The 20311-nt window shown below is 48.8% G+C and overlaps 2 protein-coding genes across 6 annotated transcripts; one reads left to right on the top strand and one right to left on the bottom strand.

The window, feature by feature from the left end:
• Nucleotides 1-131: 131 nt before the first annotated feature.
• On the top strand, nucleotides 132-11870 carry wdr62 (WD repeat domain 62). 5 transcript variants are annotated; one of them, XM_076049641.1, is made up of 33 exons: nucleotides 132-464; nucleotides 1228-1319; nucleotides 1591-1653; nucleotides 1741-1798; nucleotides 1908-2075; nucleotides 2233-2370; nucleotides 2447-2629; nucleotides 2757-2917; nucleotides 3027-3216; nucleotides 3746-3877; nucleotides 3973-4127; nucleotides 4216-4307; nucleotides 4564-4689; nucleotides 4791-4861; nucleotides 4948-5145; nucleotides 5259-5370; nucleotides 5734-5797; nucleotides 5901-6017; nucleotides 6098-6207; nucleotides 6559-6611; nucleotides 6754-7029; nucleotides 7125-7198; nucleotides 7326-7483; nucleotides 7582-7695; nucleotides 8085-8196; nucleotides 8309-8387; nucleotides 8491-8563; nucleotides 8819-8938; nucleotides 9290-9539; nucleotides 10101-10387; nucleotides 10560-10643; nucleotides 10819-10919; nucleotides 11356-11870. In XM_076049641.1, exons 1-33 carry the CDS (start codon nucleotides 360-362, stop codon nucleotides 11620-11622), a joined length of 4383 nt encoding a protein of 1460 aa, XP_075905756.1. In that variant the 5' UTR covers nucleotides 132-359; the 3' UTR covers nucleotides 11623-11870. The 5 variants fall into 5 exon arrangements, with proteins under 5 accessions (XP_075905756.1, XP_075905754.1, XP_075905755.1 ...); XM_076049639.1 differs by having other exon boundaries at nucleotides 8491-8569; XM_076049640.1 differs by having other exon boundaries at nucleotides 8491-8571; nucleotides 8824-8938.
• On the bottom strand, nucleotides 11762-19601 carry LOC142903807 (arf-GAP with coiled-coil, ANK repeat and PH domain-containing protein 2). Its single transcript, XM_076049646.1, has 22 exons — nucleotides 19118-19601; nucleotides 18977-19034; nucleotides 18513-18632; nucleotides 17882-17935; nucleotides 17418-17476; nucleotides 16956-17139; nucleotides 16820-16864; nucleotides 16407-16502; nucleotides 16252-16326; nucleotides 16064-16167; nucleotides 15928-15979; nucleotides 15690-15790; nucleotides 15371-15482; nucleotides 14899-15095; nucleotides 14576-14645; nucleotides 14369-14463; nucleotides 14201-14277; nucleotides 13962-14119; nucleotides 13750-13859; nucleotides 13556-13666; nucleotides 12862-12923; nucleotides 11762-12746 (listed from the first exon to the last, which is right to left on the bottom strand). Exons 1-22 carry the CDS (start codon nucleotides 19180-19182, stop codon nucleotides 12607-12609), a joined length of 2145 nt encoding a protein of 714 aa, XP_075905761.1. The 5' UTR covers nucleotides 19183-19601; the 3' UTR covers nucleotides 11762-12606.
• Nucleotides 19602-20311: the final 710 nt, after the last annotated feature.

Raw genomic sequence — 20311 nt, 5'->3', positions numbered from 1 at the left:
TGTGACGAGGGCGGCACTCTGGGTTTCTATTGGTTTACTGCGGGACAGACGTGCGCTCTCTGATCGCCTATAGGCGAAATACTGGGCCAGGGGGCGGGGCTAAATTTAAACGCGCGTCCCGCTGCGGAGCGAAGTGTCAAGTTTCTCCTGGTGACACTAGTTTTCACCCGCAAAGCGGAGCTGGTTGGAGGCAGTGTTTTTAGTGAAACGCACCTGCCCCTGATTAAAATCAGTGCATTTTTCTTTTTTATGGACGAGCAACGGGTCGTTTTTGAGTGTCGTCATCTCTCCCAGTTTAACCTGCGACACGTCTGGACGCGAACGGAACCCGATTTCTAGTTAAAAGTGGGCGATTTGCCATGGCAGAGGGAGCGGACTGCGGATCGGTGATCGCCGCCAAGAGGAGACAGCCGCCGGGGAGGAAGAGCCGCCTGAGCCAGCAAAAGAAGAACCCGAGCAGCCGGGTACGGTGCGGCTAACGGAGGCCAGCCGTTAGCATCGTAGCAGCCCCGAAGTTTTGGCGAAGTTCTAAACATGTTTCGAAGAACGGCTACGGCGTGTGAAATAACAACAACCGAACAGAACCGATCCTATTTTGTCATACTTTCGAGTTCCGAGTTGAGGGACGGGAACGGTTTACGACTCCCACGCCGCTGCGTTTAGGCGTCTCGTTATCAACAACCAGCTGCCGTCCTCAAACAATAACAAAAGGAGAGAGAGAGAGAGAGAGAAAAAAAAAGGGCCACCAGTGTTACGCGGAAATCTGTTGCCCAGGCTTGTTCGGTGGCAGGCAGCACAGGGCCAACTCCGCTGTTAGCGCACTTTGTTTAAAGGACAGACGGAGAGAGCACACGTCATTACCAGGCAGAAATACGCTCCAGTTGGGGAAGATAAAACATTAAACCTCCTTAAAGTTCTATATTTAGAATAGAATGTGAAAAACGCTGTTTGTTTGGCGTCTCCAAAACTACAGCTATCACTCATGAGATGGGAGTGTATAATTACTGATAAATAAATCACATCAAGGTTCCCCCCCCCCCCTCTCACCTTTCCTGAGCCATGACTTGCAGCTGCTGTTGTGCGATTTTTCTGTAAAACAATACAGACAGAAGAGGCAAATGAGTAAAAAGAAAATCATCACAAGTAGCGAATTAAAGAAGCTTTATGATGGATTTTTCCTGGAAGTCTTACATTAAGTTCAGACACTGTTTTGATGTGTGTTTTTAGGTGATTCTAGAGAAGGTTCTGGGGATCAGCACAACCGCTGGCAGCGGTTTGACCTCTGACCCTAACACTGGCCTCGTCGCCTATCCAGCAGGGTGAGCGCTGCCTCTGTTGATTCCCATGCCAAAATAAAAGTTTAGCACCACATTGTAGTGAATTTTGTATACTAAAGGATATTTTGAAAAGCCAAAGAAAATGAAGAAACATACTTTCTTATTTTTAAGAGAGAAGTGTTCTTCAATTTCCCCATTATGAGGCAATAAAGGCGGATCTTATCTTAATTTCCAATGTTTCCCTTTCAACTGCAATGCAGTCATTGTCAAACGTGGTAGAATTCTTAATCTGTGCTTAATCTGTGCTTTTCAGTTGCGTTGTCGTGCTTCTTCACCCAAAGAAGAACAAACAGAGTCACATCATCAACACATCCAGGTAGCACCACCCGCTTCGCTTGCTCAGCAAAACAGGCCGCGTGGCTGTTGGTGCTGGGGCGGTGTGAAAACTGTGTTTGTGTTTCAGGAGGCCCTTCAGTGCTCTGGCCTTCTCCCACGATGGCAAGTACCTGGTCACTGGCGAGGTGAGACTGTCGGAGTGGCCTGGACAGATGAAACCGTGCCCTGTCCTGATGGGGCACAGTGTGTGTCTAGATCCTAACCTGTGCGTGTGTGTGTGTGTGTGTTTGTCAGAGTGGCCACATGCCCTGCGTGCGGGTGTGGGAGGTGGATGGAGGCCAGGTGGCCGAGGTTCAGTCCCATAAGTACGGCGTGTCCTGCGTGGCGTTCTCCACCAACAGCAGCTTCATCGTCTCTGTGGGTTACCAGCACGACATGACGGTCAGCGTGTGGGACTGGAGGGTGAGGAGAGACACACACACACACACACAATTTTTGTCAGTGAGTTTTAATATAAAATAGCATTACAAACAAATCAAGACATTTAACAATAGGAAGCGAAAGGGGCAGAGTCGACCTTTCAGCATAACATGGTGTTTTGTCTCCGTGTTTACAACAGAAAGGTTCCATCATCGCTTCCAACAAGGTGTCCAGCCGAGTTCTGAGCGTCTCGTTCTCACAGGACAACAGCTACTTTGTCACAGCCGGACACAGACACGTCAAGTTCTGGTACCTGGACGCCTCCCGAGAGCGGCGGGTAACATCCTGAGTTTCTCAGTCGTCCTCAGTCACTGGATCTCTGTCCAGCCTCCTAATTCCTCTTCTCCCACCAGGTGAACAGCACGGTGCCTCTGATTGGTCGCTCGGGGCTGCTCGGCGATCACAAGAACGGCGTCTTCTGCGGGGTGGCGTGTGGCCGCGGCGGCATGGCTGGCAGCACCTACTGCATCACCACTCTGGGACTGCTGTGCCTCTTCAACACCAACCGGCAGCTGGAGGCCTGGGTCAGCCTCAAGGTCTGTGACCGCCGCACGCCTAAGCCGTGACTTACAACTTTAGTAAATGCAGTGTGATTTATGCGATTCAGCTTTTTATTTTTTTTTTTTCATTTTTTTTGGTGACATTGAACTCAATGCTCCTCAGACGTCGTCCGCGAGTTGCCTGGTGGTCACCGACGACCTGATCTTCTGCGGCTGCTCCGACGGCGTCGTCCGAGTGTTCCGGCCGAGCAACCTGCAGTACATCACCACGCTGCCCCGGCCCCACCGGCTGGGCGTCGACCTCGCCCAGAGTGCACAGAACGGGTGCGACCGCCTCGACCATCCCTGATCCTGAGAATCTCTCTCGCTCTCTCTCTCGCTCTCGCTCTCTGTGGTCTCCGACTCAAACTTGAGCCGTGCTTGTTTCCCACAGATGCCTGTCACCTGCCAGCCCGACGGCCCACTATCCCGACATGTTGGCCCTGACCTTTGACCCCGCCTCCAAGCACCTGACCTGCGTGTACAATGACCACAGTGTGTACGTGTGGGACGTGAAGGACGTGAGGAACGCGGGGAAGCTGTACTCGGCTCTCTACCACAGCGGCTCGGTGTGGAGCGTCGAAGTGAGAGGCCCAGTTTCTAGAAACACCCACAGCATCAAAACATCTCATTAGCTGCGTTTCCATGACGGTTTTACGCGAAATAAAAGCGAGATTGCTAAAAATTTCCACAAAGTACAATTGCAATAGTTGTTTCCTTAGAATGTTGTGACGCGCACAAGCCGTAATTCTCGTCAGATCTCGTCCTGTGAGACTCCACTTTGAGGAGGATGGAGGTGCAAAACATTTTGAGATAAATCTGCATTTCCATGCTGTTTGCTGTCAAGAATGGTTGTTATATTTTTCTCTTTGATTACTTGTAAAAAATATTCCCTCTCCTCCTCCGTCCAAACTTTACTCGCCATTTGTACTTGAAGTGAACTGGACGTGACCTTGTCCGTCACCTCCGCTGACGTGTAAATGCGAAAAAAGTGTTTCCATGACACTTTTGCGATACACCTCTATATCAGTACGTCTGAAAACCCCCCAGGTTAATTTGTGTTTTTGCTTTTTTGGGAAATTGTTACTCACTCCACTCCACCCTCCTCCTCAGGTGTATCCGGAGCTGTCGGACGCCTCTCGGGCCTGTCTGCCTCCATCTTCCTTCTTCACCTGCTCCTCCGACAACACCATCCGGCTGTGGCACACCGAACCCCTCGCCAGGCACAGGAACTTCTACAGCAACGTGCGTTTGAGGGCTCACGACGACACGAGCGCGGCAAATCCGCCATCGTTTTCTTGTTTTGCCTCCCATAAATCTCCTCCTTGCCCGTCTCTCAGGACCTGCAGAGGATTTTGTACGTGGGCGAGAACACGCAGCACCTGCAGGGCGAGGGGGAGAAGGGTGAGGCCGACGCCAAGGCCGGGATCAGGGTGCTGGGAATCAGCCCTGATGGGCAGCACCTGGCGGCCGGAGATCGTTGTGGAAACCTGCGGTAAGAAATACGGAACGGGTAAAAGCAAATGAGGGTGGAAAGATGCAGTGTAGCAACATCCGCTGAGTGTGTTTCTTTGTGTCTTCAGTGTCTTCAGTCTGGATTTTCTGGACGAGTTGGCGAAGATTGAGGCGCACGACTCTGAGGTGTTATGCTTGGCCTTTTCCCCCTTTTCTACAGGTAAGATCCCAGGTCAAAGGTCAGTAAAAATGAAAACAAACCTCTGTTTTTTTTTAAGAGTAGAAGAAAATCTACGACCCACTATTGCATACATTGATATTGTATCTAATCGCTGTACCTTCATGTGACCTACCAACACCTCCTGCCTTCAACTCCTTCTTTGGCAAACTGTCCGTCATAACAGTGGCTTGTTTTTTTTTTTGCAAGTGTGTGCATGTCTGACACTGCAGCAGAATAACAAACCCGGTCGTTTCAGGCGTGAAGCTGTTGGCGTCAGCCAGCAGGGACCGGCTGATCCACATCTTCAACCTGGAGAAGAACTACAGCCTGGAGCAGACGCTCAACGACCACTCGGCCTCCATCACGGCTGTGAAGTTCACAGGTATTAGAGATAAATATCAGACATGACGATCTCGCCGTCGCACCGTGGTCTCGCCCGGCGGCAGAGGTCACATTTGTCACCCCGCTCTGCTGCTCCTCTAGGCGAGAGTCCAGATGTTCGCATGGTGAGCTGTGGAGCGGACAAGAGCATCTACTTCCAGGCAGCTGAGCAGGTGAGGGCACAGTTCGGGTGTTTGAGCCCGGGGCGCCGACGCAGCCAAGCGTGTCATTCACCACGTGGTGCCTGCCGCTGGCCCAGACGGCGGAGGGCCCGTTGTTCTCCAGGAGCCACCACGTGGTGGAGAAGACCACGCTGTACGACATGGACCTGGACTCCTCCAAGAGGCACGTGGCCATCGCCTGCCAGGACCGGAACATCAGGGTGTACAACGTGGAGACCGGGAAGCTGAAAAAGTGCCTGAAGGGCTCGTCCAGTGACGAAGGGGCTCTGCTGAAGGTGAGGAATGAGCAGCGCGGACGTTGTCGTTTAACCTTTGACCCGACGGACAACAACTGTCGCGCGTCTGTCCACTCTTTGACGACGACGGCGTCGTTTCCTTTCGCTTGCAGGTCCAGTTGGATCCTTCAGGGTCGTTTATTGCCACCAGCTGCTCCGATAAGAACATCGCCATCTTTGACTACGAGTCGGGGGAGTGCGTGGCCACGCTGTTCGGACACTCGGGTAGGAAAACCTAATAATGATTGAAAACAAACCATGGAATTTGTTTTATCCCATGGTCAGTGTTTTTTTAAAGAGACATTTCGTTCATTTTTATTTATGAAACGAAGCCCAATGTGCTTGTACAGGAGTTCAACCCCGTTCAATAATTGGTCATCTTAAATGAATGAGGCTAACAAATAAAAAATAAGGAGTCACAGTACAAATAAATCAATGTTTGACAAGAAAAAAGAAGAGAAATTACAGATTATTACTTGGCAATGGACAATGTGAGCAAAATTCCTAATTATAAAAAATATATATATATATATTGTAAAGCTTTTTAAAGAGTAAGTGGGAAGCTTTTAATTAGTGGTGTATTTTCAGAGATTGTCACCTGTATGAGGTTCAGCCAAGACTGCAGACACCTCATCACCGTGTCAGGAGACAGGTGAGCCTCGTCACACACAACCTTCCCTCCACTCATTCCTGATGAAAAGATCTCATTCCTGATCTCAGATCACACGTTGAATTCACTGTCTTTGCTGTCTTAGCTGCGTCTTCGTGTGGAAGTTGGATTCCCAGATGACGAGCACCATGAGGAAGAGGCGGGGCCTCAGAGCGCCCGCCGTCGCCAAAACCTGCAGCGCCCGACAGCAAGCGCACATCAGGTGAGACGCCTCGAGCGGGGCAACGGAGAGTGAACGTCGATTGGATGACACACTGACGGTGGGCGTGGCCTTTGTTTCAGAAGAGAGACCTTCATCACCGTGCCCTCTGCTCAGACCCCTCCTCAGATCGAGGAGGAGGAGGAGGAGGAGACTGACCTGAAGACTCCAGCCAGACTGGACGCTGCTGAAGGTGAGGAGTTATACGTAAAGTAGCGTCAGTCCTTAAGCAATGAAAAAAAACATCTCCACTGTTTATTTTTCTCTGTTTTCATTTAATCTAAATCATCTAAATTGGATACATGTTACACATCCATACCGGTTACTGGTTAAAAAATTAATACCTGAATAGGGACTCAAACATGGAAAGTAAAAATGAAACTTACTTAATAAGCACTCAGGAGTACCGTATTTTTCAGACTTTAGTCGCACTGGACAATAAGTCGCATTTTTTGGGGAAATTTATTTTACAAAATCCAAGGAAAAAAAAAATCTGCTGCACCTTCGTGAAGATGGAGTGAAAGTCAATATTGATGCGTTTCAGATCCTCCACTGCTGGAGACCAACGGGAAGCTGCCCATGTGGTTCAGGAGGCTGGTGAGTCGCCATTTGACTGGTGATAGATCAGTGGAGTGATCCATCATCGTTTGTACAGTGTCATTGAGTGTTTTCAAAGGCGCTTTTAAATAAAATGTATTATTATTATTATTATCGTCTCACTCTGTGCGTGTGTTTCCAGCAGGGTGACAGCAAACCCACAGTGGTCATCCCATCAGACACCGAACCTCGGCAGGCACGGAGTCGGTGGGCGGAGCAGCAGCAGCTGGAGCCTCCACTCCACTTCATCCACTCCAGCTTCTCCCCGAGTCTGGGGGAGGGGCAGGAGGCGGGAGGGGCAGAGGAGGAGGAGGGCGAGGGGGAGGGGGACTTTCACCCACAGAGTCTGGAGAGTCTCCTGGTCGGGGGAGAGGAGGAGGAGGAGGAGGAAGATGATGCAGAGGGGGAGGTGAAGGAGGTGAGCTCTCTGATGAGGAGGAGGAGAAGCAGGAAGGGGGGGATGAGGAGGAAGAGGAATCCAGACTAAGCCTCTTGACTGTGTGTGACCTTCAGGTGCAGCAGAAACCCAGCGAGGACACTTTCATCCTCTATCCCGACGCCAGCAGTACCGTGGTGGACGCAGACAGGTGAGCTGCTGCTGCTGCTGCTGCTGCTGCTGCTGCTGCTGCTGCTGCTCCTTCTTCAGATCTTCTTTTTTTGTCTTCATTTTGAATTCAATTAAATTAAACATTTCTCTCTCGCGTCTCCCGTCAGGGACTTTGACGTGGAGGGCATGACGGACCCCCGGCAGTCTCTGTCCCAGCTGGAGGGCAAAGGTCAGCGGGTGGAGCCGGTGTGGAGCACTCAGCTGAGCCCGGACTCGGCCTGCTCGGAGGGCTCGGCGGGAAGTCTGGAGCCGCCGCCAGACGCTGGTCAGACAGACGTTGGGTCCTGCGAGTCCATGGAGTCTGTTGTCATGGTGATGGTGCTGGGGCTGTGCTCATCCCTCTCTGTCTCTCTCTGTGTTCAGACACAGACTCTCTGAGTCAAGGAAGCTCCGTGGGCAGTTTGTGTATGGAGGACGACGAGGACAGGAACTCCCTGAAGAGCCACTTTGACAATTTAGCCTCCAGTCTGTGCGAAGGTACTAGATACCTCCTTGTTAACTTGCACAAGTTTAACTAGACGGTATCGGATCCATTTCCATCCTGTAAGGAGACAATAGCCTTGAAGCATCAGTGAAGTATTGGTGGCTCTGTGACGTCACAAAGGCCCAAATTTCAGCCCCAAATCTGTTTCCGTTGAGTTGATTGCCAGAATGGAGACACAGATTAGAACAGCGTTTCTCAACTGGTGGGTCTTGAGCAACTTGGGTGGCGGCTTCGTGGCTAGTTTTCATTTTTTTTTTTTTCTTTTTTTTTTTTTTTTGAGACTTTTGAGAACCACTGGATTAGAACACAAACACTGGTGAAGTGTTAGATTTGGCATTAAAGGCAAAAATGCTACATTCTCAATGTCTCCTCGACCTTTCAGAGAAATTTGACACAGATCTGAAGAACCTCCAGCCTCAGGAGGAGAAACACTTCCTGAACCCTCGCCTCAGCATCTCCACGCGCTTCCTGTCTCGATTCCAGGACAGAATCAGGTGAGACGTCCCCCAATCCTCAGAGGCTCCTCCGATCTGTCTCCGAGGACATGCGTTGTGTTTCACCTTTTGGAGAAACGGCGTGGTGAGTCTGTCCTCCATGTGGTTTCAGGACGTGGCCCAGCCGAGCTCCGCCTCCTGTTTCAATACCGACCAGGATCTTAGAGGAGACGAGTGTCAGCAACGCATCGGTACCTGGAAGAAACCAAAAAGCCGCTAAGCAATATGACAACTGACTCTGAATATGTCATTTGATTCTAAATGTCAGATTTCTGATCTGCATTTGTTTTGTAGGTGAACTCAGGTGATTCGACCAGCAATGTGGCCTCAGCAGAGTCCAGTCAGACCAGCAGCAGCAGCAGTGGGGGTGAGTGTGTGTCCGTGGGAAAGGTTTGGTGAGTCCACATCAGCCGTGACTCACCAGCAACGCAAAACATGTGTGGTTGTGACGGCAGTTCGCTGCTGCTCCTGGGAGTCCTGCGCCAAGCAGCTCCCACCCTCTCGTCGGCTCGTCTGGGTTTGACGTCTCTGCTGGCCTGTAAAAAAAATAAAACATATTTGATGTTGTGGCACCAAATTCTAAATGAAGAACCAGTTTGTTTATGCGTGTGTATCGTCGCAGTGAAGCGCAACCGCTCAATGTCTGATCTTCGAGCTCCCTGCATGAGTTCCCATCAGTCCCCCCGCCGCCTCCGACGACGACACACTGTGGTGGTCGTCCAGTGTAAAAATAGCCTTCGAGGTGTGTGTGTGTGTGTGTGTGTGTGTGTGTGTGTGTGTGTGTGTGTGTGTGTGTGTGTGTGTGTGTGTGTGTGTGTGTGTGTGTGTGTGTGTGTGTGTGTGTGTGTGTGTGTGTGTGTGTACCTGGGTGCTTTTTTTGGGGAGTTTTGCTTCTTATTGTCCAGGTTTCTCTTGTTCACATGGTGAAGGTCTCTCTTCTCTTCCTGCAACCCAACACCGTCACTCCCCCCCCCCCCCCCCCGGAAACTGTTTTATCACTTGGACGACTCTCACGCTTCTTAACTCCAATGAGACCAGTGACAGAAAACCAACGTTTTAAACCTCTCCATTCGTCCTCCTCAACTCCACTCAGATGCCACCGTCAGGACCAACATCGGCAGCACGGCGTCCTCTGCCCAGCAGAGGGCGCCTTGGCAGGGCTACCTGGGTACCACGGCCAGCTCCAGGGCGAAGCTGAATTTGGACGTGGCCGCCACCTCCACCCTGGAAGAAGAGGAAGAGGAGGAGAACCTGACCCCCACCTTGCCCTCCGCCCTGCAGCCTTCCACTGATGTGGACCCTCACAAGACCAGACCTGACCCCCCTCAGGACCAGGCCAGCAGGTACCACCACCTACAGTCCGGAGTTGCCTTTGCTTTACTTAAAGGTCAAGTGTGTAAAATTTTAATTAACTGCTACTATGATTTTTATATAGGTAAAAGCTTAACATACTGGCCATAAATGCATTAATAAAAAGTCATTTGAATTTCTTACCCTGAGAACGGTTCTTATTTATACATAAAAAAATATACCTAGAACAAGGGTCTTGCTCCCAGGTAGCTGCCATATTGGGCCACTATATTTCGAAGGAAGCCTGGTGTGGACAATCCAGGTCGCCTGACGATACGTTTCGTAATTAGGGTGAACGTTCAAATAAACCAACGAAGAAGAAGTATCCAGGTTTGCACTGTAGTTCACTGGCAAGCTTGGGAGAGGGAGGGTACGGAGTCCCTAAGGGGACTAACGTGAAACAGTGCTGCAATCTAAAATGTAACCACTTGATGTCACCGTATCTACTTAAAAATCTCAAAATATTACACACCTGACCTTTCCGGCCTTATCCATACATGCAATATGTGAGTATATTTAAAACAATCTTTTTTTTTGCCTACCTGTGTCCACAGCTCCCAACAGTCATTCCAGACTCCGCAGCCTCGCCAGCCACTGAGCTCTGACGTCCTGGCCACGCCCAGACCAATGACATCACAGGGCACCAGAGGCAAGAGGTGGAGCATCGGCAGCGCCGAGGAGACGAATCAAAATCGAACCCTCGTCCAGAGCCCCGCCATCACCGTGACGTCCGCGGACACGCCCACGCCATGTGACCTCACTCGCTCCGCCACCGCCACTGCCGCTGCTGTGACCGAAGGAGTCGCAACGAGAGTCACCCAGACTGATGCAGACAGAGACGGTACAGAGGCCACTCTCGCTAGCTGTGTGTCCATGACCCCAAGAATTACGCAAAACCTAAATATCGTGATAAAAAAAAAACTGATAATGAAAAACACCTAAACTTACAAAAACCTCTCAAATATGGCTAGAAGGTTTTGATGCTGATGAGGAATCATTTCTCTGACTTTCAGATCCGTTGGTGGGAGTGGAACCATCGTCGGACCCGCCGGGTGGCTCCGCCCCTTCGTCAGAAACATCACTCCTCTTGCAGACAGGTAGCCCCGCCCCCTCCGACCATTAATACCTCCCTTTTTCAGACAGTAGCTGCACTTAGACGTCCAAGATTTTCAGCTGCTTCTGCTGCATCCCCACTGTGTGCGTCCTGTAGAAAGTCTTTGTAATAAAGACCAAAAAGAGACGGAACTGACCGGGATGTTTTGCATCTTGCAGATTCCGGCGGCGGCGAGGAGTCGGTGAGCCTGCTGGAGTGTCAGCAACTCGCCGAGGAGTTGACGCAGGTGGCCAGACGAGCCGTGTGCCTCCATCAACGGGTGAGCCTCCAGTGTGACGCTAGCTGTGTTTCCATGACCCCTAGAGTTGGCAAAACCGAAATATCGCAAAAAAAAGAAAAAAGAAAACTGGTCATGGAAGCAGCTAAACTTGGAAAAACCTCTCAAATATGACCAAAAGGTTTTGACGCACTCATGGTTTCTCGGACGTGTCGATATAGAGGTGATAGATGGGAACAATTTTTTACACATTTGAGGAATTGGAAAGGGAAATGAGGGGGAAGGGCGTTAAAGAGCCGTGGTCTCGTGGGACGAGAAATACGCCTTATGCGCTTCACACCATTCAATGGCAACACCTGCAAATCGCAATTGTACTTTGTTGAAATTTTTAGAAATATCGCTTTTATTTTGCAATAAACTTGCTGTGACTGAAGTACATTTAGATTATATTAAAGTTGGTTTTATTTCCTTCCTTTAGCTCAGCGACTCACCCGACAAGCGTCTCCAGATGTCGTCCGTCCTCCTGGAGGCCTTCAACGTGGTTCACTCCGAGCTGCAGGTGGCGCTGCAGGCTGGAGGCGTCCTGGCCGACAGCACCCCCGCAGGTACACTCGAGCACCAACAGACCGTGTGTCTGCTGGAGAAATACTCTGAACGGCTGCTTCAGATGACCCAGAAAAAGCTGAACCAGGATCAGACGGCGGTACGGGAGGTGGGGGGGATCTGGAGGTCCGAGTTTGTTTAAGCTTCTGCTTGCAGTGACTGAGCTGCTTTCGTCCGGCTGATTTCAAGCTTCTTCAGTATTACACTTGACATGCACCTTAATGCTTGTGTTTACAACGGCAAAAATATTTTATTTGTATTTTAAATTCACTTTTCTACGCTTGTGTTGACAACAGCAAAAATATTTTATTTGAATAATAAATTCACATTTTTTTTGTACATAAGGTATGGTTTAAGTTTGTCAATAAAATGTTATTGTCTCTTACAAAACTTGTTCACGTTTGTTTTGTTTTAGTTTTTTTTACCCAAGAGACCTTTTCTTTTGTTAACAAAATGACAAATGAAACGAGTGTCAGCAACAAATAAAAAATATTAAAACAATATACATTAAACAAAAAAAAAACATCTCAAAGGCCCAATATGTTAAGATTTCTAGAGATCCAACAAATGGAATACGACATATATACCTTCATATATAGTGAAACAAAGTTACTAAGTTCAACTTTATTTGCTTGGAATGAGCATTGCCCCCTAGTGGTTGGTTACAGTACAGGCCATAAACTCCCTGTGGCCGCCTTCATTTGAGGAAGCAGACTAGTGTGGCTACGTCCACACAGTGAGCTTCTAGTCTAGTGCCTCTGCTGGTCACGACTTCCTTTGATAGTTACACTAGTAGCTTTTAACAGCACTGTAACAGTGTTTAATAACAATTTGACAACACCTAACAAAACAATAAATTACTCTGCAGGTTAAGTGGTAATAAAAAATAGTTAAGTTAAGGTAACAAGTTTCCCAGCGACTGTAAGTTTACAGTGTGACCCACTGTTGTTAAGAGAACGCTACACGAGCATCAGATCCGGTACATCGGCTGCTTGAAATCATTCAGTGACCATCGGAAATGTTCAGTCTTTGATCCGCTGTCACTCGGACATCTTTTCATTTCTGCCCTGGCTGTTCATCATCATCACCATCATCATCATCATCAACATCGTCGTTTTTTTTTCTTTCAACTTTCTTCCCGCTCCTCTTCCTCCACCTCATTGTCGTCTCCGCCGCGACCGAACTGCCGCCTGCTGAGCCTCTCTGGGTCGTGTGACGCCATGTTGCTGAAGTCGCGGAAGATGTCCTGAAATGTTTCATCGTCCCCTGCACGGATCAAGTCAGCAGATGGATAATCACAGTGCAGCTCAACTCAACCCGAAATTCATTAACAAGACTGATACACCAGATATACTTTGGAAAAAAACATAGATCTACACACCAACTGCTCCAAAGACCCCCTCTGAATCTCTCATCTCTTCATTCATTCTCGCCATCCGAAGTCTGCAAAGGGACAATTTTTCAAAAAGGAAAAGCTGCACCAAGTCTCAATATATTAGGATCAGCTGTGCTAGGGTAAGTCGTGTAGTTTGCACGTGTTGGACAAATGGATGTATTATCAGAACTGGATACTGGACTGGCAAAATGGCAGTGTGCTGATTTTCCCAGTGGCCACTTGTGGTACTGCAGCAAAAAAAATCCCATGGGCCCAAAAATTATTTTTTATATATTTATTTCACAGACTGCAATACAAAAATAGCGCAACGTCATAACGTCATACGTGCTGCTGTGTCTCAGCTCGTTCTGATTGGCTGCGTCCTGACGTGTCTGTAAGTGACATTGTCCAGAATCATTCTGATTAGTCAAATAGATCATGTGAGTTAAAGAGGCATGATAGTAAGTGACACTACTGCGCATGCTCTATGGGCCCATTAGTGTGGAAGTCAGAAACGTTTTTGCTCTATGCACTGGGTGAGCAACTTCATTGAAGTGAATGGGCCGCCATCTTTGAGTCTGGAGGCCTGGTTGCACGGGTGTCAGATGGCGAAGCTGTAGCGTCGCATGTACAATGCTTGACCACAGTGCCGCTGACACTTCACTGTTGATGTTGCAGCGTGTGTTAACTCGGGACTCACAGTGTCACAATGTCGGCGTGGGCCGTTTCCATGGCGATGGCCAGCGGGTCCTGGCCTCTCTCGTCCACGGCGTACTGATTGGCTCCTCTCTTTAGCAGCAGGCACACCTGACTGCGACGGCCAATGAAAAGCAACCGTCACTATCGGAGGGCAATCGCGCCTCCTGTTCATGTGTGTGTGCGTGCATGTTGTACCCAGTGTGTCCAGCGGTGGCGGCAGCGTGCAGCGCCCCCTGTCCTCTCTGATCCCGGTGGTTGACGTTGGCCCCGTTAACCAGCAGGAACTCACAGGCCAACAGCGACCCCTACAGGTGGCACAGAGAGTTCAGAATCTGAGTTTAACTCGATATTTGACCGTATTTGGCAAACAAATCAGTGGATCTCTGGCTGCTTGGTGATGTTTTTACCCCGACAGCTGCTCCGATCAGCGCTGTGCGTCCCGCCTCCTTGCCGACGATGCTTCCGTTGACCTCCGCCCCCTCGGCCAGTGCGGACGCCATGGCGACCAGATCTCCTGCCAGCGCCGCCCGATACAAACGCAGGGCGACGTCGTCTTTCTCTGCGCCTGAGCCGCAGCGACAGGGTGTCAGCGTGGCGTCGACGGACAGACGGTGGCGAGGAGCCAAACCTGCTGTCGGTGACTCACCGTCTCCTTCTGAGCAGCTGCTCCTCACAAACTTCTTCTCCACAAACTTCTCTCGGATCCACAGTTCTTTCGCCGCTCTGAAAAGAAAAAGTTAAAACAAAACCCACTTCACTCTTCAGTCGGTTCCACGTCTTGACGTTCACGTGTCTGAAACCGGCTGAGTTTTACCGTGGGCTGTCTGTCCTTGGTTTGTCTCGCCCCTCCTCTGAACACCGGGCTTCATAGATTCGGTTCATGACATCGTTCCCCAAAACACAAAGTAGCTACACAGAAGGAGGGAGAAGGAAAATATTTATTGTGCTGACAAGATATTCAGGCAACAGTTGTGTTGTTTTGTGCATGCAGTTTTTTTTTTTGTTTGTTTGTTTGTTTTACCTTCAGCTGTTCGGCCTCCCAAGAGTCCAGCGTGAGAGATCTCACCTTCGACAGGTGGACGCCAAGGCTCCTAAAGCAAGAGGTAAACAACAAATTTGTCACATATGAATTCAAAAATCTACACTGCCAGACAAAAGTTTAGATGTTTCCATGTTTTGCTAAATTTAATTCAGTTTTGTTTTTTCTTGTTTGATTGATCTGTGAGCCCATCCTGTCAGTGGACACCTCAGGAAAGTTCATCCTTTATTTCTTTTGCTTGCTCCACCCTTCACAAAGTATAAACTAAAACGCACAATATTTGTTTGCATGTTGTCTCAGTTTACCTGTGTATCCCAGAACACTCGATGCACATGGTGACTCCGAGGTTGATGGAGGCCCAGCGAGGTTCCTCTTCCCCACAGTCGCAGCACACGTGGTTACCGGGGCCCCTGAGGGCCACATCCAGCGCCGCGGGCCTCTGGGCTGCGGTGGCACCAGAGGACGCCTCTCCACCGGCGGGGGGAGGAGGAAGCTCCCTGGGCTGCAAGCAGTTAGAGAGCAAGAGCCATCAGGAAGACCAGCCACCGTCAGGCTCGTGGCTCAGGACATTACAGACTGTGAACAATCAAAGCATCCTCTCCCCTTTTACAATACTTACCACTACCTCAGGTGCAAAAATAACAAGCATTCCAATGTACCTGTTTTAACCCGTTTTAATGGCAATAAATCTCGAATCTAATCTAAGACATGAGGCTGCAAAAAGGCACCTAACTTTGCATTTAGCATAAAACGCTAGCCAGTCCGGGAGACACCTGCCTGTGTGAGCTGAGAGTCGGTGCGCTCCCTGTAGGCCAAGTCGATGCTTCCCTGCAGAGCACTGAGCCACGCCTGCTTCAGCTGCTCTGAGTCGGCCTGCAGAGCACAGCACCTGACACACACACACACACACACACACACACACACACACACACACACACACACACACACACACACACACACACACACACACACACACACACACACACACACACACACACACACACACGCTGAGCACAGCTGTGCAGTACAGTGCGTTACCAGCCTCTAACTGCAACTGGATGCCACAAGATGACGTTATTTAGTCGCTCAGACTCACTTCTGAACAGACAGCAGCTCAAAGCAGAAGCGGCGGTCCATGTTCTCCAGGGGTTTGACCGCACACAGGCGAAGATCTTCAAACAGAACCATGCTCTCTTCCTGCAGCAGCAAAAAAACAACACAGATGCAGGAAGGGGAGTCAGCGTCCTCCTCCTGTGCAGGAGCCTGGAAACCCTGTGAGGTGAACGTGCTGGTGAGAGCACGGATCATTTTTTTAACAGGCGTTCCAGTCGTACCTTGTGCGACTTCCTGTAAAGCAGCTGGTTGTCTCGGATGGAAAACCAGCATCTGAAACAGGTTCCACAAGGAAGGTTTTGCACCATGAAAAGCACACAGTTGAAACAGGCTTCAGCAGGAAGGGTAAATTCTCACCTCTTCCAGGTTTTGGACTTCCTCCTGGAGCGTTTGAACAGGTAACCCTGGATGATGTCATCACTGTTGGGGCAAGGCCGGACCAGTGGCTCCCCTGAAGCATCCTCGACACAGAACAGCAACATGTTTGCCACTCTAGTGTGTTACCATAGCAACAGTGACTGTGAAGGAAACCCCAGGGTTCTTACTCGCTGCTGCACCAGAAGGTGCGTGTTCTCCAGGTCTTTCCTCTTAGCGCCGCAGTCTGTCGATAGCAGCGAGATCTGAGGACAGAGGGGTGGAGGTTACAGAGCACCGACGGCTAAATGGCGAGGAGAGCTGCGTGTACTGTAGAGGGCCAAACCTGTGACGCCATGGTTTTCATGGTGGGCTCCAGATCTCTGAGGAGGTCAAAGCCTTGATGGAAGAAGGTGAACTGGGCTTGGACGAAGGAAAACACCTGACGGTGAACATGAAAAACACAATCAGTGTGAAACTCTTCAGATTACATCACCGTGCAGTACCATCACACGCCACTGGGGCATTACATAAACCACTTTGCTGATTATTTCCTGGCTAGATTAAAAATATATATCTGTAAAATCCAGCAGGAGGCGCCCCTCACTGCAAACATTAATAATGCACTTGCAATTAGTACTGGTAGCCAATTCCAGCTGACAAAACACAGAACTTCTGACTTTGGGGATTCATGATGGCAGGTAGAAATTGTATGCTTTGAAAATACAAGCATCTAAAGGCACCTTGAGTTGAACTCACCGAGTTCAGTATGTCGACTCTCTGCTGCGTCTTGAAGGTGTTGAGCTGAAACAGAGAGCGTGCAGGAAGATAAAGATCAAGAAGGAAATGCATTGTATCACTGGTATGCAGGCGCTGCAGTGGCCGCCTTTCCTACCTGCAGACAGTAGTCCAGGGCAAAGTGCTGGTGGCACTTGTGTGTGGCGAGCAGCAGGTGACTGGCCCGCTCCGCCTCGCCAGCCTTGTGCCGGGACACCTGAGCGTTCTTGGCTGCCGCCGTCTCCAGGTCCTCCCCGATGCGGACAAACTCCTTGCGGGTCTCCATCAGCTGAGGGAGAAACCTGAGACGCACATCAGCAGCAGCAGCAGCAGCAGAGAGAGTAAGAGAGAGAGAGAGAGAGAGAGAGAGAGAGACAGAGAGAGAGAGAGAGAGAGACAGAGAGAGAGAGAGAGAGACAGCAGTCGCACCTTTGTTTACAGCGGTCAATATCGTTAATGTCTCAAACAGCTGCAGGAAATTAAGCACCTAAAAGCTTGTAAATAATTGATTGGGTGTGTGCACGTACGTGCATGAGGGAATGTGTGTGTGTGTGTGTGAGAGAGAGAGAGATAGACCTACTGCGTGCAGAGGTTGCTTAACTGCTGGTTGATGGCTCTCCGCGTCTGATCAAACAACATCTGAGGGAGGAAGGTGAGAAGATATTTATAAGAATGTGCGTTTGAGACTATAAATCTATACTACCAGTCAAACGTTTGGACACACTATCTAATGCAATGTGTTTTCCTTATCTTTAGTCCTTTCTACACTGCAGATAGATACTGAAGACATCAAATATATGAGCAAGATATACGTAATTATGCAGCAAAGAAAAACACGTTCAAAAACTCTAAATATGCTTTTTTATGAAAGGTGGCTGTTTTGAAGAATTTAAATATAAAACGTATTTGAGGTATTTTACACTTTTATTGTTTCCTACATAACTCTGTGTGTGTTCATATGTAGTTTTGATGCCTTCAGTGAGAAACTGCAATGTCAATAGTCATAGGGCGTGTGTGTGTGTGTGTGTGTGTGTGTGTGCTCACAGTATGAAAGCTGACCATCTCCTGCAGTCCTTGGCTGAACTGTTGGAGACAATTCTGGAAAGGAAGGAAACAGGAAGTCGGTAAAAAAAACACACACATAGGAAAGCCCACAGTCAGGAGGCCTTTTCACCACCACTCACATTTAAGCTTTTAAACGGTGGAGAGTTTGTGAGGTGCTGAGGGATTTGGTTTGGGCAACGTGTGTTCACAAAATAGGCTACAGTTTGTTTTTCCACCACAGAGCCGAACAGAACAGAGCAGAACAGTGAGATACACACTACCAGTCAAACGTTTGGACACATCCTATGAATTTAATGTCTATTTCTTTCAGTCTCATGACTAATGACATTGCAGTTTCTCACTGAAGGCATCAAAACTTCATATGAACAATATTTACATTTAAATTCTTCAAAATAGCCACCTTTCATAAAAAGCTGTTGTTTAGCGTTATCTACCATGTTTTTCTTTGCTACATAATTAAATATATCTTGTTCATATATTTGATGTCTTAAGTAACTATCTGCAGTGCAGAAAGTACTAAAGATAAGGAGAAAACATCGCATTAGATAGTGTGTCCAAACTTTTTGACAGGAGGTAGTGTAAATGTGTGTAATTTTGAGGCTCCTTTTACACTGAGGACGCTGGGCTTGTCCTGGCGCGTACACAGCTCGGCCAGCCCACTCAGGAAGAGCTGATTGGCTGCGCTGTAGGTCTGCCCCGCCTCCACCATCTTTCCGCACAGCTTCATGACCTGATTTGTCAGAGACACAGACACAGACAACGCTAATGAGCTCCTTTGGTAGCTATAATACAGTAAATGACAGGGTTGATGGAAAAAGCAGCGGTACTGTTAAATGCAGCACTAGATTTAGTGGAAAAAAGTAGCGTACAGTGCAATTTATAATTAGATAGCGCTGGCTGTGGTGACAGCAGCAGCAGCAGTAGCACTGGACAGAAATATGCTGAAAACGACAAACAGGTGCTACTTGTTTTCCGGCTTAGCGTTTTAGTTAAGGTCAATTAACGTGACTGAACCCCACAAGCAGCAGGACTTAACAGTGTTCAGGCCTGAATCAACAGGAGTAGCATGTTCACCTTGTCCAGCTGGGTCTGCAGCTCCGAAACATCCGCCTCGAACTCGTCCAGCTTCTGCCTAAAGAGCAAACCAAACGCCGTGAGGACCTTTTCTACACTTAGCGCAACCCTCGGATGAGTTGCAGCCCCCGGCGTACTCACCTGAAGTGCGGCGAGTCTTTGACACACTCCTCGAAGTCCAGCAGCGGCGGCGGCGGCGACTCCATGATGCGTGCGCCGCAATGCGGGTCCCTCTTGCTCGGTGGCGGTGTCGAAAAGAGTGGCGGCCGGTGCCGGTTAAAACCTCCCCATGCTACCGGTTAGCCCGCTCCGCATCGGTGAAGTTAGAGGCGATTCTATCCGTCGGCTGCCTCTTCCGTCCGGCTGGCTCACTCTGACTACTCATCCCACACACTCAGCCCCGGGGAAACTATCGATAAACCCTCCCACCACGTGAGATCGATCTCTTCCACATACGGCGGGTTGGTCCGGCAGTGTCCGCGGACGCCGTTCGGTCACGCCCGTCGACAAATTTGGGCTAGAATGGCGTCCCCGAGTGCGATTTTAGCCCGTTTTCAGACTAACAGCTGTCCCCTGTCTCTGCGCATCCTGCAGCCCGCTCCGGTCCTGACTGTTGCTAACCGACAGCTTCCGCCAAACATCCGGGAGCGGTGACTCATCCAGGAGGCCGGTAAACAGCGACACTCCCTGGCCAGGGGTGATAGCGATAGCGAGCTGTTAAGCCTGTCAACACCTTGGACAAATTGCAATTTTGACAGTGCATATATACACTACCAGTACAAAGTTTGGACACATACTTCTGATTTAATGGTTTTTCTTTCATTTTCAGGACTATTTACACTGTGGATTGTCACTCAAGACATGATAACTATGAATGAACACATATGGAATATGTATTAAATAAAAAGGTGTGAAATAACTTAAACAAGTTTTATATTTTAGAAGATCTAGATATAAATTATATATATCATAATATATATATATTTTTATTTTTCCACATTATTCCACATAACTTGGATATATATTTTATGTCTTCAGTATGTATCTGCGGTGTAGAAAGTATTAAAGATAAAGAAGAAACAGATGTGTCCAAACTTTTGACTGGTAGTGTAGATACACTTATCTTAGAGGTTATTGTGTTGATGATATGTTACTTATTTTGTTTAATATATTTATATTATATAATTTACATATAATACACATATTCCATCTAACTATTGTCTTGAAATTATTTTTCAAGGAAGCCGATGCCAGAAAATAACTGAAGATTACAATTATGAAATTCATAAATAGACATATATCTTGAATTTAGGAATTCAAGTTATATGTCTGTCA

The sequence above is a fragment of the Nelusetta ayraudi genome, unplaced genomic scaffold, assembly GCF_046127955.1.
Source record: "Nelusetta ayraudi isolate G7.1 ecotype Tasmania unplaced genomic scaffold, CSIRO-AGI_Nayr_v1 ptg000120l, whole genome shotgun sequence".
NCBI lineage: Eukaryota > Metazoa > Chordata > Actinopteri > Tetraodontiformes > Monacanthidae > Nelusetta > Nelusetta ayraudi.
This window is presented reverse-complemented; position numbering and strand designations above follow the sequence as displayed.

Excerpts from the sequence above, each read along its gene's own strand:
- wdr62 (XM_076049639.1), top strand. The coding sequence starts at position 360 with ATGGCAGAGGGAGCGGACTGCGGATCGGTGATCGCCGCCAAGAGGAGA. Across the intron at positions 6,018-6,097 it reads CGACAGCAAGCGCACATCAG|AAGAGAGACCTTCATCACCG; the intron begins GTGAGACGCCTC and ends CCTTTGTTTCAG. Across the intron at positions 7,696-8,084 it reads AGCCTCCAGTCTGTGCGAAG|AGAAATTTGACACAGATCTG; the intron begins GTACTAGATACC and ends TCGACCTTTCAG.
- LOC142903807 (XM_076049646.1), bottom strand. The coding sequence starts at position 19,182 with ATGGAGTCGCCGCCGCCGCCGCTGCTGGACTTCGAGGAGTGTGTCAAA. Across the intron at positions 16,503-16,819 it reads GAGTCGACATACTGAACTCG|GTGTTTTCCTTCGTCCAAGC; the intron begins GTGAGTTCAACT and ends GTTCACCGTCAG. Across the intron at positions 15,096-15,370 it reads CCGACTCTCAGCTCACACAG|CCCAGGGAGCTTCCTCCTCC; the intron begins GCAGGTGTCTCC and ends AACTGCTTGCAG.